This window comes from Helicoverpa armigera, chromosome 11, assembly GCF_030705265.1.
Source record: "Helicoverpa armigera isolate CAAS_96S chromosome 11, ASM3070526v1, whole genome shotgun sequence".
NCBI lineage: Eukaryota > Metazoa > Arthropoda > Insecta > Lepidoptera > Noctuidae > Helicoverpa > Helicoverpa armigera.
Window position 1 is genome coordinate 6,258,109 of NC_087130.1, and position 18,026 is coordinate 6,276,134.

Here is an 18,026-nt window from a genome sequence, read left to right on the forward strand (position 1 = left end):
GGCTAGTAAAATTATTTTCTCGTTAAAAGAACTTCATGCAGCGTGGGTAACAATCTATGGTTAAAGCTAGTTACGGAGGATCTTTGCCAAGGAAATCTGTAGATTTTCTATTGAATTTCGTAGTTTTATGAGTTTCTTTGTTGTTTGTGACACTTTTAAGTTGAAGTAGCTAAAATTAACAGTCATTTTTAATGCTGGTTTGGGAAAAAAACCGTGGCGATAAAACTGTAGCTGAAACTTTGAAAAGAACATAATTATGTAAAGAGCACTATACTGCCTAAAGTATGAAGACAAACCCTATCACCAAAGCATGAAATCAGATCCACACTTCTTAACAGAACTTTTTATTTTGAACATAAAAAACCGTTACACGGAGTCGTGAGTCGTACTCGCGCACGAAGGGTTCCGTACAGTTATTTATAAAACCTGTTGCCGTTATCGATATCGAGCAAAAATGACCAAAAAAATCACATTTGTTGTATGGGAGCCCCCCAAATATTTATGCCCGTTTTCACCAACAATCTCTTAACGTTTCCCTAACTAAGTTTCACTTGGAATAAGGGCTCCCCCAATAATAAAGGTTATAAGGGACACTTAAAGTTTGGTGAAAACGAAATTCGTATTAGGTGTTCCCTAAATGCTCTTAAGAGATCCCTAAATTTAGGTATTTGTTGGTGAAAATGGGCATTATTTCATTCTAGTTTGTTTGTATATTTGTTGTATAGGGGCAACAGAAATACATCATCAGTGAAAATTTCAACTCTTTAACTATCACGGTTCATGAGGACGGACGGACGGACGGATAGAGGAGCGAAAACAATAAGGTCCCGTTTTACCCTTCGGGTACGGAACCTTAACAAATGCACACATATTTACATGAAACTAAAACTAATCTTATACATGTAATTATTAAATTACTAAAAGTTTATCAGCCGAGGCGACAAGTTTTTCTAGGGTATCCTTTAATGCCTATAAGATGTACTTAGTTTTGAAAGAAAAATTGATTGCAATAACAATAAATAAATAGTCCCTACCTAACCTGGGAAGATGGTTTCAAAAAAAACAAAATAAATATATTTTTACTTGAAAACTTGAGAAATACACTCTATTTTAATCTGGAATGTAATTAAGTATGTGAAATTAAATAGGTAATCGATTATTGTGTCAGAATATGACTTCGGGTAATCAAAGCATTATATCCAAGATGACATTGTAACTATCTACTTGATCTCTAACTACCAAAATCCGAACAAAATTCAGGCATAAAAACAGATCATTTTATTTGTTCTGATAGTGATCAATTTTTATTTTTTTCGAAAGTATTGCCGCTTTATCTCATAATGTCTCCTTTACGATTTGATGCCTACATTCAGACAGATAAAAAAAATATTAATCTATACAACCTATATTATATTAGGATGATAACATTAACAAACTTCTAATATATTACGTGAAGCTCAATTGACAATTCACCGACACCCCAGATTGAAGGAAACTCATGTATATTCCGCGCGCACCAGCGTTCTCGATTAACCTCACGTTGCGTGCATTTGGCCTTCTCAACTTACTATAAAATTCGTGGCTATCACATCTTGCGTATCATTCAGTGCACAAGCAACTCAGTGAAAACAATCAAGATGTTCAAATATATGGTGTGTATTATAAAAGTTTCAGGTGTAAAAACAACTTACATAAAGATAAAAGTGAAATACCTATGTAAAAAAAAGTGGTTTAATAGTGAAATGATATTTAAATTACAGTGGTTGTCTATTTTTTTAGTTGACAAGTGCCCAGCAGTTTGTACAGAAACTCACATTTCGTACAGTTGCCTAAGTGACCCCAGGCTTTCAGCTACAGCCTCTTGTAAAAGACAAGTAGTAGTGTACAAGACAAGCGGACTTATCATAGGCCAGACATCACTTGGATTGAAATAAAATGTGGTGTCTCTTTTCAGTTCGTATTCGCCTGCATGCTGGTGGCCGCCATGGCTGAGCCCAAGCCCGGCGTGCTGTACAGCGCGGCATACACGGCGCCCGTGGCGGCGGCGTACACCGCGCCGGTGGCTGCTGCCTACACCGCGCCGCTCGCCTACTCCGCCTACTCCGCGCCGCTCGCCGCCTACTCCGCATACCCCTACGCCTCACCCTACGCCGCCGCTTACCTCCTGAAGAAATAATTTCGTAAACAAATGAATAAACAACAGTAGCTACCACCGCTCAAATATGTTTTTTATTACTGGACTACACAAGTCAACCCTTCTTACAACAACACACATCATGAAAATAAACTAAACCCAAAAATAGGATTATTCTCAGATTGCACATTCATCACTACATACTTGAATACTGAATAGCAGCAGAGAAATCATCTCAGATACCATTTCTTTATAAGAAAAATCCTTTTGACCTTTATTGGAAGTCGGTTAAAAAAGATGATATTGACAAGAAATATTATTTTGTTTATTAGTACCCTAAAAGCTCCGAAACTGCTGAACCTATTTAAAAAAATCGACAGAGTATTCTTCGAATTAGGTATAAATCAAATCAAGTAGGCACATAATTGTACACAATTGTAACAGGCACATAATTGTAACACATCATCATCCTCCGAGCCTTTTCCCAACTATGTTGGGGTCGGCTTCCAGTGTAACCGGATTCAGCTGAGTACCAGTGCTTTGCAAGAAGCGACTGCCTATCTGACCTCCTCAACCCAGTTACCCAGGCAACCCGATACCCCTTGGTTAGACTGGTGTCAGCCTTACTGGCTTCTGACTACCCGTAACGACTGCCAAGGATGTTCAATGACAGCCGGGACCTACCGACCGGGACTTAACGAGGCACATAATTGTAACAGAGCCAGGTAATTCTGAAAAAATAAAAACGAATAAAATAAAAAAGACACTTAGATATTATGCGGAAAATTTCCTCTGCTGCATCCTGTTAGACTATGTAAGTCGACTCTAACATATTAACGATGATGTTTTTTTCCCATGTACTGAATAAAATTTAACAAAAAAGACTAAAAAAGAATCAGCACTATCTTTCTAAGCACACTGTAGACTATTTAATCGGCCCTTGATAGTTTATTTTTTAAGAAGATCTTGACTTTTATGATCTTTTTAGTCGGTCTGACACCGAACAAATGCCTAATCGTTGTTACGTGTTTATTTCCATTTATCTTTACCTGTACTGATTGATGATCAAAAATCAACTATCGGCCGACTAAATCTTTTTAGCGTGCGCGCACTCTAAGGACACACTACAGGAGTGGAAAAAATACTATCACATTGAACCCTATATCATATATTTTCCACACTGACCCTGCAATTTACCTGTTAAATATTGTCTTTCATTATGAAACCACTGTGCGGTGATACAAAAAGATATAATTCCATAAGTTATAATTACCACCATTAATGTATACCTCTACTTGATAATACCGACGGACACTCAACTTTTTTAAACTTTTTAGGGCACGACTACAGGCACAAAAGAAAAAAACTGTAGCCTATATCTATAGTTACTAGTAGTATAAATGCAAAAGTAGCACTGACGGTCTGAACTGATTTAAAATGAGGTACACAGTATTTATATTATGTATTTGATTACGATTATTAAAATAACTAAAATATTTTTTCATCTCCAATGATACAGTCTACCCCATGAATATAGCCCCGTTATCTTTAAAGTTTTAGATGACTTATTGTTTGTACGGATACTCGTAAATCACGAAATGGTAATGCACTGGCCACATAGCACGAAGAAACGATGGCCGAAAGGATCTTCACTCGAGTAGAGTGGAGATGACGAATTAGCAAGTGCAGCGTGGGACGGCCAACAACGACAAAGGTACGGATCGCAGGCCTTTTTCAAACGGAAATTTTGAAATCAACGTAAAGGTAGAACTCCGTGGATCGCGGCTACAATTCACAACACAACGTTGACAATAGTCAACCTATGAAAATTTATGGCACCGCTGTCGCAGCCGCGCGCGGCCTGCGCGGCTGCGACAGCCGCGATCCACGGAATTCTACCTTAAGTGGCCTATGTATTCAGTAACTTACATCCTGTGGCTGATGATGACTGTTCATAGTTTGGTTCTAGTAAACAAAATCATGTCTCATGAAACTAGTATCAATTGCTGAAACTCTAACAGACACAATAAGGTAGCTATTAGATTCACATTACAATGAGACCTTATTCTAGCACAGAGCTTTGCAACACGAAATATGCCTTTTTAAGAATTATTCTAGGTCGCAAACTCACAATAGGGTATTACATGCATTTTTGAAATATATCTTAAATAAATTCTTTAGTCTTAATATATCTCTAAAAAATTAAAAATATTTTTTTTTCTCACGTTATGTACGAATATAAATTAATTGTTTTATCATTATTTCAAATTTCGCGCGTATTTCGCGAAAACGCGGCACACAACGGACGCCATGATTGTTTTTTGGTCATGGCGTCATTACGTTTGTAAACAAACTACAGCTGTCATTAATACATATTTTGATATGTATTGAAAATTTTAATAATGAGTCCGTATCGTTGGTGTGTTGTTTCTGAATGTGAGAATACTAGTGTAAAACACCAGACAAATTATGGATTCAAGTACCAGTGGATATAAATATGAGAAACACTTGGTTAAAAGTTGTTTACTACCGTAATGACGTCATTAGCATGGCGGCGACATTTCGTAGTGTTCAAAGACAGATAAAAAAACTTAAAAACTTTAAACTGCAATAAAAAATATATTTATGTACCTTACGAAGTGAAACTAACATTTCCCGATTGCTTTTCCTCTAAACAATCGTTGTAATACACTTTTAATTTTTTTCTCATCTAGACTAAAATACCCTATTAAACATCTTAAAGTGAATAAGCTAATTTAATATACAAAAATCTTCTTACTATATAATTTAGTTTACCTATTAAAAAATGAAGTGTAGATGTTTTAGGGGTAGTGATTCTGACCCCCACATGTGATTCTGACGTTCTAAAAGTTCTGATTTTCGGCCTACTTTAAATAAAAGCTTTTTGATTTAATTTGAAACGAATTGACCATAAATTGTGTTGTATTTCTGCATTTTAATTTTGAAACATTCAATATCATATTCGTTACAGCTAGAAATACCATAAGAGTGTAATTAATTTTGTTTACAAAACGCACCGTTTACATTCGAACCCTTTGTGGCATACGAGTTTCCTTAACACTTACTTTCGTTTGAACTTCACACGGTAGCTACTTGCTATTCCGTTCGCAGTGTCCACCAAACCACGCTTAACCTCAAGCATTACGTCCACTGTCCTTCGTCTTTACTATAAAGTTGGTCACTGCAGTAGCTTTGGTATCATTCAGTGCATCAGCAGCTCAGTGACAACAACAAACAAAATGTTCAAATACGTGAGTCAACATTCTTGATTACTTGGTCACGCACCACATTTGTTTAACTAGATTTTAATCACTGTAATGTTCGTTATGTGCAGTGCATAAAATTAATGTGCAGTGAATTTGTTAAATCATTGTAATTTTTACCTAAACTTGGTGTCAAAGTGCAAAAAGTGCTAGAACAAAAGATGAATTTGCGGTTTAAAATCTTTTAAAAATATATTAAATTTGTTTTTATTTTCTTTCAGTTCGTATTCATCTGCCTGTTGGCCGTAGCGATGGCCGAGCCCAAGCCCGGCGTGCTGTACAGCGCGGCATACAGCGCGGCACACGGCGCCCGTGGCTGCCTACACCGCGCCGCTCGCCTACTCCGCCTACTCCGCGCCGCTCGCCGCCTACTCCGCATACCCCTACGCCTCACCCTACGCCGCTTACTACCTCAAGAAGTAACTGGACACCTCAATGAACTATATACCTTCGACAAATGAGAGAGACGATAACGAATAATAAAAGTATAACGTAGATCACAAAATGTATTTTCATTAATCATACCCTATTTACATAATATCTGGAACATAAACCTAAATTATTTATCGGGCTATAAAACCAAGACAACTTACCAATAGATCTAAAATTAATCAATCCTTCCAGTACCTACTAGATGTATCATTTAATAAGCTGTCATCGCAAGCACTAAGCTTTATTTATAGCGCAGCTATACCGATTAGATTTTTCATGTTTTGCATTTGAGGCAGATCAAAACACATTTCACCCCAATTTTGTTATTAAAACTTAGTCATCCCGATAGTACAGAATTGTAATGGAGGTGCAGCAAGTAACTACATTATATTTTAATACCATTAGGTACATTCGGAGTCGACCTAATTTTGATAACATGACATGAGAACTTTCCCAAAACATAATTAATGAACGTGCTTAGAAAAACGCATTGTTTCATAATTTCAGCAAATTGGGCCAAACTTCTGACGAAAAAAAACAACCCTTATAGAATCACTCAATTTATTGTCCGTCTATCAGTTAAGAAGTTTATTTTCTGTAACGCTTACATGATACATTTTCAAAAGGAACCAAATCCTATAGAACACTTCCCGATGAACTTGATAAAATATAAAATCGTTTGAAACTTGTTTCAGTTTATATGTATATAGGAAAGATATTTAAAGTTGAGACCTGACTGGCCCTGACTGCTATGTGAGCAGTGGAAAACTTTCATTCCCATGACATATAACAGTGCATTTTTACAGCGTTATTACTTAAATTATCTATAGATCGGACCGTCCAACTACTAGATCACATGAAATCACCTACAGCCGAACCAATGCCGAAACAACTACAGTCGGCCGACAGTTAACGTGATAGTTTCAAAAACAATTTTTTTAAAGAAAATCGAATCAAAGTTCAGTCAGCTAAAGTTATACCGACTAAGTACTAAACCTCTATAATGTTTGTACTACCATTCATCTCCATACTGATTTATGAGTCCAAATAAACTATCAGCTGACTAAAAGTATGAAGTGTGCTATACTCTGATGCATACAATCCCGTATAACCTAATAGAAAAATAAAGTTGAATTAGTTTTTTTGCGTAAATAACTCTAAAAACTAAAATATCTCAATAGATTTTATCTCTAAGGATATGATGCACGATGACTTTACTTACTGTCTCCGAAACTTGGCTCCAGAAATCGAGTCAACTCATTCTGACAGTCCGTGCAAAACTAGATTTTTGGCCTTAGTGATCTTAAATATCCTTCAGAAATTATACAATTAATCTATCAACTCATTCGTTACTGAAAATATAAAATAACTTTAAGAAAGTCGAAAACAAATTGTAATCTTTAAATTCAGTAAATCCTAAACACTTTAAATATAAAGTCAACATTAATAAAATGTAGAGTGAAAGTATCGATAGAAAAACTTATTTTTGCCTTCCAAATTTTGGTTTTGTCCCCTACTTTATTTCATATTTTGGTCAGTGGGATCATTTAATGTATCCTTTCTCTTTTAAGGCTTTTCATGAATTATTTTTATAGAAAGATTCCAGATGGCACAAATGGCAACTTACTGGAAACTCTTAGAGCCAAATAAAAGAACTTACGATGTCCTGAAAACTAACAACCATTTAAGATAAGACATCTAAACTCTAACAATAGTTAAAATAAGCATTTATAAGTGATCTGATTAATCATCCAGTTTAAATAGGCGCATTGACCTCCACATAGTCGCATGCGCAACTAGTCTTAACATTTATAACAGTGGACACGCACCAGCTGACCTCTGACGCAACGAAAGTGGCGCATCCTGAATAATGATTGTCATATGATATGCGCTAGTGAACCAAGAAAAAAAAACACATCATTTTTTTATTTCATTTTGAAAATACTTTTAAACTTTTTAAACGTATTGAATAGGATTAATTTAACGTACATGATCATTCCAAAGCTCTAATTATATTTTATAAGGAAAATGTGTACGAAAAAATATAAAAAAAACTTGATTTCTTTTTACATAACTCCATCCTCGATGTTTATCTTGAATTCGGAGCAACGTTGCACATGATGTGTTGGCACATTGTATTGTCATGGAATTTCTTTCGTAGTGACTTTAGTATTTAAAGTCCTGGGCTTTGAATAGAAGTATCATTCACTCATTTCGTCCTCAACAAGACACACAAACCAACTAAACAAAATGTGCAAACTGGTATGTTTTAAAAAAGTTTTCATCAACGTTCTTTGTTTGAACAAAGTTGACTATAAAATTGTGAAAATAATTAATTATTAGTTATGAATCTAATTTATAATTAACCTGATCGTGACCTTATTTTCTTTACAGGTGATCTTCGCTGCTCTCTTCGCCGTCGCGGCTGCCAAGCCCGGTATCCATTCCGTGGCCTACTCCGCACCTTTGGTGGCGGCCCCCGTCGCTGCTGCGTACACAGCTCCCGTTGCCGCTGCGTACACTGCTCCCATAGCCGCTGCGTACACTGCCCCGGTTGCCGCTGCCTACACTGCCCCTGTCGCCGCTGCGTACGCCGCCCCCGTAGCAGCCGCGTACACTGCCTACGCCTCACCCTACGCAGCCGCGTACACATCCTCTGTTGCCGCGTACAATGCCTACTCAGCACCTCTCGTAGCTGCTGCCTACAAAGCTCCAGTCCTACTCAAGTAAAGCGAACAATACCGGCTGAAATTTAAAAAAATGTATATATTTAATTAGCAACATGACAATTTAAAATACCTCAGTTTTGCCTTTTCTCTTGTTACCCTAAAATTCTACTGGATAATCATACTATGTATGAACCTCGTCGAGGGTTACCAACAAAAAACTTAATGATGCATTACATCAAGCATATGGTCTGATAGCAGGTGCTGAGATGTTTTGAAAAAAAACATGCGTATAGATACTTCTATATTTTTACACTGCCTATTTTGCATCGAATAGTTTCAAATATTCAACTTACACCCTTCTACTTAAGACGTATTCCAATAATATTGAGTGTTTCCGACCACTTCAGATTCAGGACTCACATAAAATACTTTTAGATCGATAATTAATCCAAAAAAATACAACCCATAGTATAATGCAGCGGTTTACTCATTTAGGAAGTATTACTTTTAGTACACATTCATACATATATTTGTTAGGTATTCCATAATGACATAATCCACCAAAATATACAAAATACCTAGTTCAACATAGCAACTAGATCATAATCGAATAAACTAATTAGTGTTTGGTGCGTTGCGACATAGCAATAGGTTAGAACAATCAGTATATTGTGTGACATCAATAGGCAGAATATTACATCACATGACGGGGTTGCTTCGAGGGTGTTAATTGTGACCTGCTCCGTGAAATGACGTCATAATGGACTGATGAAGCGATACATTGTGACGTAGTAGATAGGTATTTATGCATGTTAATCAATATGCTTTATTACGACATAAGATGTGACGAAAGCTTCTAAAGGGCAAAGACACAGAAGTAATTCGTAAGGCTTCAACAGCGTTTACCTATATTTATGAAAAGTAATAAAATATTAGGTGTGTAGGTAAACTTTTTTCTATTTTATATTGCCATGCGTGATTGAAATTATAATAAAATTCAGTCTATACATTAGCTAACTACTTATTTAGGTATACTGCGACAGAACTTCGACCGCAATAATTTTAGATACCTAGATATAAATAAAAAGACAGAACAATCAGCATTTACTTTTAAATGTCGATTGTACTAATTCAAAAACTATGTGCCATTATTGTTTATTGTTCCACAAAGTATGTTCATGAAACATTCTATTTGACATGCAAATAGCGATTGAATACTAAGCAAGTTCGGGAAAACCTACTGATTCATCGAGTCACGAGCCGGACAAACATACATATTTCTATGCTCCAAAATGTTTAATGGGTTCTAGGATGATGTAACTTATACCTATGTATGTAATATTTTTAAGATCGACTAAAATAATAGCAGTGAATGCCAAGCTATTACCCAGTTTAAGAAAATTTACCAATCAGTATTAAGTCATAATAAATGAGACATACAGATATTGAAACGCAAACACAAAGTAGGTAGATTATATAGCTTTCATCTGAAGAGAAAATTATTAAAAATGCCATTTTAGTAGAAATCTTTAGTAATATAGTAAAGAGGAATATATTTTGTTGGTTAGTCTGTTTGTACCCTAGTGCTCTCACTATTCCGGAGTAACATAGGCTATATTTTATCGCAAAAAAACTCCTAGTTACACAAGTCAAAAATATATTTTAAGAGCACCTTCTACATCATAGACAATTGTTTTTTGAAATGTCACCTCCAACAGTACATTTAGGTAATAGTGTTTTCAGTCATAAAATTAATAAGTTTATTGACATCTTTTCAGACACAAAAGATTTTCAGAGAGTATTTGCCACTGTCATTTGTTTCATGCTCATGTGGGTAGACAATAATCGAATAGCTTGTCTAACCTGAACAATTATCGTAATGCGCCAGTCATAGTTGTGCAACCAGCCGTTTCCTATAAATGTTCTAATCTAGCCTAAAGAATTAGTCTTGCCAGAACTTTATCAATCTGCCACTGATGTTATACATTCTGAATGAAGAGACTACATAACTTTTGAATATGCATTTGCTATACCGTTACCGTTACAGCCTTTTTATTGTCTCACTGCTGGGCACCTCTTGCCTCCTCTCACACGGAACGGAGAAAGTGCATATACTATAGATAGTTTGTATGAAAATAATATAGGAAAATGCAACAATACTGTTCTCGATTCTACAGATGGAGCTAGTTTTAAATTTCGAAGCTATTTATATTTTGAAAGCTATTTATAGGTCTGTCAATTTAATTTTAGTCAAACAACGCAAAAAGAATTCTACCAGAATGACATCTAATATTACCCTGTAAAGAACTCCTTCAAAATAATCATTGACCCATCATTTGCATATTAATTACCCAACGTTTACTTTCAATGTTTTCCTGTAACGGAAGCAAGCCTTGACAGCCCGACCTTATGTCAGCCAGCGATCACCAACATTGAAGGATCGGTTATAAAAATATAGTAGCACCAAAATCAAGTTCAAGGTCACTCCAAGTTAGGATTGTAATGGTGACCTTGAACGTCGACACCTGATTTAGTGGTGCGTCCGCTGGCGCGAGTGTCTCGACGCTTGCGCACATAGAACGTTCTACACGCATGACGCGAGATCCTTGCGGGTAGATTACGCCGTATAGAAGCTACTGCCAATATACAGGTTGTGGCCAAAACTGTTCTTTAAATATGTATAAAAAAAAGTATAAAAAACGCTTTCAATTTTTAGGGTTCCGTACCCGAAGGGTAAAACGGGACCCTACTGTTTTCGTTCCTCTGTCCGTCCGTCCGTCCGTCGGTCCGTCCGTCCGTTTGTCACCAGGCTGTATCTCATGAACCGTGATAGTTAGAAAGTTGAAATTTTCACAGATGATGTATTTCTGTTGCCGCTACAACAAATACTGAAAACTAGTATACAATAAATAACAAACGTTTGTTGTTTGGTTGCCCTCCAAAATATATATACACTTAGCCGGTTTTTTATTTCAAACATGGTGAAATTCAGTACAAGAAAAATAAAAAAAAGTGTCAAGCAAAACGTTCAATTAGATATACACCTACATATGTATAGTTTAATAACATCATGTAAAATTATAAAAACTCAACTTCTTGAGAGACTCTGGTAAGTCAATGCCAATGTGTGATGTACAGCAAAATGTTTAGATTTTCCTATATTTACCTTCATTTCGTTTCGATATTGAAGTGAATATAAAAATACACATAAAATTAAATCAACATTATTATTCAGTAGCCAAGAGTACCCAAGCTATTCATTTTTATTTTACATGGCGGTTTGGTGTTGGCGGTAGGTTCGAGTAATTGAGTGTACGTACGATATCTCGCGAATCACTCTAAATCCATAACAAATAAACTCAAATCGACATTTATATCGTCAAAATGACTATTCGAAAGCAACAGCCTGTATATCCTAATACGAAGTGCAGTCAAAAATATTCATGTCACGCACGGGTCCCGATCGCGCACGTCTGGCCAAGGTGCGCGGGCGCCGTGCCTCTGCCAATACAATGAGGCCATCTTTGACTCCTTATAAATTAGCCGGGATGTCTCACCAGTAGGCAGTATTCGTCTGACTTAGACAAACAATCAACATGTTCAAATTCGTAAGTATTTAATTAGATTTTTATTTTTATTGCTTAATTGTCTTAGTCCCATTAGTTTTGTTGTTTAAATACCAGTACCTCAATTCTTCAAAAATATAAACTTAATTATAATTTTAAGATACCTATCTGATACTACCTTCCAGAGGTAGCAAGCATTACCGCCTTGCATAAGGGTTCGATTCCCTGATGATTGTTTGATTGCTATCTCCCTGTTCAATGAAAAGGCAAATTAAACTAAAGCTCTAATTATTTTATTTTGAGAATAACATAATTTTATGTGTTTTTTTTTTCTGTGCGATTTAAACACAGCCTTCATTACTTTATTTAACGATTTTACATAATAAATCTATTTTTTTATTCCAGCTGATCTTCGTCGCTCTCCTGGCGTTCGCCTCAGCGAAGCCCCTGGTACTGAGCTACACTGCTCCCGTAGCGGCCACGTACACCGCGCCCGTAGCGGCCGCGTACACCGCACCCGTCGCCTACTCAGCGTACAGCGTCTACTCACCAGCCGCGTACTCCGCCTACAGCTACGCATCCCCGTACACTTACTACATATAACCGGCTATGTGATGAACAGATTTATTTATTCTAATATATTATTAAAAATGAAATATAATTAAATTAGATTATAATACAGTCATTCCAACACCACTTCCTTGTTTTATTTTACGTTTTTGAAAACAGTTTGCAAAGAGTCCGCTATTTGTTCGCTTTCTGTTTTAAAATCATCTTTAAATCTTTGAGAGTCTCAGATAAATGGAATATGCATTACAAAACTGTATGCTCTTGTATGTGTCCATGTATAAATTACCTCATCCGCTTTGATAAACTTAAATCAAAACTAAAGATGTCAGATGCCGAGAACGACATGCTAATTCTAATCACCGATGCAGTTTTCAAAATGAGGTTCATTATGTTTGCCCTAATAAAGCGTCCCCTCCGACGTTTCTACTTACGTAAGCACGACATAATTTCCTCTCGCATTGGCCTCTCATTCATCCTCTCCACATGCGGAACCAGTGACCCCTGCTACTCAATAGGTCAGATCATGTAAAGGTTACTTTCTGTTTATTAATAACTAAGTTAGGGCAAAAAATTACGTTACATACAGGACGCGAGTTAGGTACTCTGCTCTCTCTGTTGAGTCTGTGTCGTCGTATGAAGTGGAAAGTCCTATTAAGTAGTTAACAATATTTTAATATCTTTGTAATGTTTGTTAGTATTTGTACGTATACCTAATAAGTACCTAGTTCCAAATGAAAAACATGACTGATAAATTAATGGCAAGAATTAATAATAAAACTGCTGAAACGACCGAACCGCTGACGATAATTTACATACTCATGATTGTCTGATCAAATTCTTCTAGGCCCGGACGGGTATTTCAAATTAATTTTCAGATGAAAAAACCTACATGTTACATGCGTAGCAATTTTCTCATCGTACTGCTCTCATGTTCTCAGAAACAGAATCCAATTGACGCAAAAGTTATCCGTGTAGATATTCTTAAGATAACAGGAATAAGGCCGATTTATTTTTGTAAACGTAAAATCGCAATTGATGGATGCTATGAATAAATCGTCACTAATCACATTCGACCAAACAACAATCCAATTTCCAACCGAAGAAGAGAGAGAGAGAATCATACTTTTAGAAAAAAAAACATGATATGCAACTGACAATAAAAACCTACCTACATTTTCTAGAACAATCTTGTTTCGTGAATAAATACGTCACATTACTATATACCTTTATTTATATGTAACATACCTCTAAAATGTTAAGAAAACGCAGCTCAATTCTAAGGTTAAAAAAAACGTTATCAATATTGAACAAAATATTGACAAATAAAAGTATTAACATAAAATATAGATTTCGTTGCAACCTATGTTGCATCTACCTAAAAATGAAACCATTACCTGTGCTTAAATCATATCACCTTCATAATCTCCACATATCAATGTCGCATCAGTGTGTGTATGTCGTACTCGACATAGTAATAAACTGTCCTGCCCTCGACCACTTAGGAACTTTATATACAGAATGCCACCAAAGCGTCCTTTTACTTCACTATTCAGCATTAAAAGTCCCAATATCACAACAATTGATATGAAGTTAATTTCATGGCATATTAAAATATTTCCTCATGTGTACAGAGGCTGTAATGAATTCATCGGCTTTGTGTCTCTCGCCTAACTTACCACACAGGACAATAGCTAACAATATTAGACCGTGTATTGTGCGTTTACACTCCTTCGTTGCAATTACATATTCTTTTGTTTTTTCTACAAACCATTCAACAAGGCCTTGGCAACACATTGAAACAGTAATTTCTTCCACACAAATATTCATTTGTTTCTATGTTTGTCTTCAAACTCGGCCAAATATATAAGGTAGGACATTTTTCATGCCAGTCAGTGCGAATTGAATAGTGTCAAACTGAACAAGTGAAATAAGTATTCACAACAAAAACTTACAAAATGTCGAAGTCAATTTTGGTGAGTAGATAAGTGTTTTAGCTTCTTTTGGATGCGTTTATTGTTTTGTGTGTTTTGTGAGCCTGTTTAGGATTAATGGGGGGTTACCTCATTCCGCAATATCTGAAACTTTCAAAAAATTTACAGATCAATGCTTTAACTCTTCGTTCACAATTATATAAAAATGAATCCGGTTGTGGTTCCAATTTAGATTTGTGTTCATTTGCAATGCAGTAGTTGAATGTATTTTTTACAGCCTTTGTTCCCAAATTCAGTAACAAAAATTAACACAGGGTAAAAATAAGAAACCTAAAATTTTTCTTACAGATCACAGTTCTGGCACTCGTAGCATCAGTGTGTGCTAAGCCATACGTATACAGCTACAACTATGGTACCCTACCATACACATCACTGCCTTACTCCCGAGCAGCCTACACTACTGCAGATTTGTACAACCCTGCAGTAGCTCCACTGACTGCAGCCGCCGTCGCTCCATTGTCTGCAGCTGCCGTCGCTCCATTATCTGCAGCTGCCGTCGCTCCATTGCCGGCAACATACCCAGCATCATACTCTGCTTATGGAGCCTACTCTGCACCCCTCACTCTCCCAGCAATATCAGCTTATGGCTCCTCCTATAGCGTTGAAGAGTTAGCGTCCTTAATCAATCCTGCTACAGTCTACGCATCTCCTTACAATTATTTGTACAAATGATAAGTTCTTAAACAAACGACTATCGACTTGTGATTTTTTTATTGAGATGATTGTTTTATAGCGTTCCGTTGATATCGATTTGATTTTGTTATATTATTATAAGTTGAGCTTTTAATGTGTCTTTTATTACTTGAACCCTATCACGGCACGTTGATTAGATTACTAAAACAAATTGGTCCATTTTGTACCAGACGCACTTCTGTCTTTATCGTATCCATAAGGTCAGTTTATGCTAAAACTTACAACATTACAAGTCAGAGTAGTTAAAAATGGGAAGGCATAAAGAACAGGAAGAAACACAATAAATGAAGTGATGAAGGACTATTAATAACTCCTATTGCAGATTCAATTGAATATTTACATACACACACACTCATACATAACCACTAACCGGCCTACATAAGTTCCCCATAAGGTTTAAAAGCACATTCCTGTTCAATAACTTCCATTTTAAAAACGAATGACATATAAAATTAAGAGCATTTAATTGAAAACAATCATAAATTCTTCAGTACAATTACATTATAGAAGTAATTGGTGATTGACTTTCAATAGAGTCGTCAAGCATTCAACAAGTGATCTGATACCGCAAATACCTCGTAACTTAATTTTAATGTATTGTGCTCTGACGCGTGTAAGTAACTTATAATAATAACTTAGATACTTACAGAGTTGATAGTACCCTCGAATAATAGACATTTTTATATCATCTAGGTGGCTTAGATATCGAATTTATTGTTGTTATTGAATGCCTGCCAAAATATTATTTGGTGTGATCTGAAAAAACACTCCCATAGTAACCCCTATCTCTGGATTTTAATTAATTAGGTAAATGTTTATAAGCTCTCAACATAATAAATAGTACCTACTGAAACATAACCGCCAAATAAACTGTTTGGTATGTTCTTCCTTATGTACGATCTTTGGTTATCACTTATACATATATACATATTTTGATTGATTGCTGATTTTATTTTGAAAATAATGGGAGGGTTCCATAAATGGCGTGTAAGTGCGAGGGAGATCTTTCGTTATGACATCTCCCCAGGTTATTTTGTTCTCCATGGACTTACCTAACGCATGTTTTGACCCAAAAAACACACCTACGTTGGTACTCACAGCTCTCTACAGTTAGTAGGGCAGTGGCAACAACTGGTCTAGTGAGTGGTAGATGCGTAGCTCAGAGATAACTCCCGCCAAGGACAAGCCGGCGTGGTCGGTGCCATGCACTGCACTTAACGCACATAATTATTCATTATTCATACAAAACAACTATGTACCGCTTTTGAATTAATTTATGGAAATGCTATAAAGTTCTTGTTTATAATCTGAGTGCAGTTTGAATGATGATCTATATAATTAACGCTGATATTATGATTGATAGTTTTATATTCATAAAATTTTATAGTCGTACCATACAACATCTATCACACTAGAAGCTTCACTATTTTCACAAAAATAATTATGGCTTCTTATAGATAGAAGAAAAGCTTTTGTATATAAATGTTTTTCAACTTTGGACTCATAAGAATTAAGCACTTCTAACAAAGCATAGAAAACTTTCGATATGGAACAGTGTATCTTCCACCCAATTAACACACTGCCCAGCTCGGGAAATGTGGCTTATCCTGCATAGATCCCATGATAACGATAGTCCCTGCTTATTTACTTAATTTGATACCTGCTATAAACTAGATCACCTAAGCACCTATTTTTAGGGTTCCGTACCTCAAAAGGAAAAAACGGAACCCTTATAGGATCACTTTGTTGTCCGTCTGTCTGTCTGTCTGTCTGTCTGTCTGTCAAGACCCTTTATCTCAAGAACGCGTGGACGTATCAAGATGAAATTCACATTAAATGCTCAGGTCTGTTGTTCCTTTAAGCTGTGAAAATATCAAACATCTTAGCCAAGCCAATCCAAAGATACAGCCGATTATGTCGATATTTTCAACAAATTTTCGACACTCGCAAAGGAATCAAAACCTACAGGATACTTCCCGTAAACTCAGAGTCTTGAAATTTGGCATGAAGCATTGTCATATAATGCAAATATAGGAAAAATTACGAAAATCTCATTTTTTTAGTTATATAATATAAAAAAAAAAAAATTTTAATAAAATGAAACTTACTACCTTATTTCTCACGAACGAATAAAGGTATCAAATTGAAATTTATACCAAATACTTAGGTCTATTGTCCCTTTAGGCAGTGAAAAAATCAAACTTCTAAGTTAACGCGATCAAAAGATACAGCAGTTATACCGACACCTTAGACGAATTTCCGTCACACGCTAGGGAATCAAAACCTACAAGGTACTTCCCGTGAACTCAGAATCCTGAAATTCGGCACGAAGCAACGTTACAGATAAAGGAAAAATTGCGAAAATGATAAATTTGAAGTTACATAAAATATTAAAATATTATTTTGCGCTTACATGACATAAAATATTTTTTAATAATTATAAACTTACTACCTACCCTTTTTCACATGAACGCGTAGAGATATTAAAATTGAAATTCATATCAAACACTTCCTAAATATAATTGCCTCTAAACTGTGAAAAATTTTAAATCATTCACCTTAGTATGGAAACCATACCCACGGCGGATACGAACGAAATATAGCACAGTATAATGATAAAGGCTTTGATTTACTATGGCATTAGTCGCATCAATGTGAACCATGGGAATCTAGAGAAAATCAGGTGT

General features: G+C 35.9%; 3 protein-coding genes across 3 annotated transcripts; all 3 read left to right on the forward strand.

The window, feature by feature from the left end:
* Window positions 1-1,542: 1,542 nt before the first annotated feature.
* LOC110370162 (pupal cuticle protein C1B) lies at window positions 1,543-2,221 on the forward strand. Its single transcript, XM_021325895.3, has 2 exons — window positions 1,543-1,652; window positions 1,955-2,221. The coding sequence occupies exons 1-2, from the start codon at window positions 1,638-1,640 to the stop codon at window positions 2,174-2,176; spliced, it is 237 nt and encodes a 78-aa protein (XP_021181570.2). The 5' UTR covers window positions 1,543-1,637; the 3' UTR covers window positions 2,177-2,221.
* A 5,814-nt stretch (window positions 2,222-8,035) lies between these two features.
* On the forward strand, window positions 8,036-8,653 carry LOC110370164 (vitelline membrane protein Vm26Ab). The gene is made up of 2 exons (XM_021325897.3): window positions 8,036-8,112; window positions 8,245-8,653. Exons 1-2 carry the CDS (start codon window positions 8,101-8,103, stop codon window positions 8,578-8,580), a joined length of 348 nt encoding a protein of 115 aa, XP_021181572.3. The 5' UTR covers window positions 8,036-8,100; the 3' UTR covers window positions 8,581-8,653.
* Window positions 8,654-14,610: 5,957 nt separating this feature from the next.
* LOC135116647 (uncharacterized) lies at window positions 14,611-15,318 on the forward strand. The gene is made up of 2 exons (XM_064036952.1): window positions 14,611-14,628; window positions 14,935-15,318. The coding sequence occupies exons 1-2, from the start codon at window positions 14,611-14,613 to the stop codon at window positions 15,316-15,318; spliced, it is 402 nt and encodes a 133-aa protein (XP_063893022.1).
* The last annotated feature ends 2,708 nt before the right edge of the window (window positions 15,319-18,026 follow it).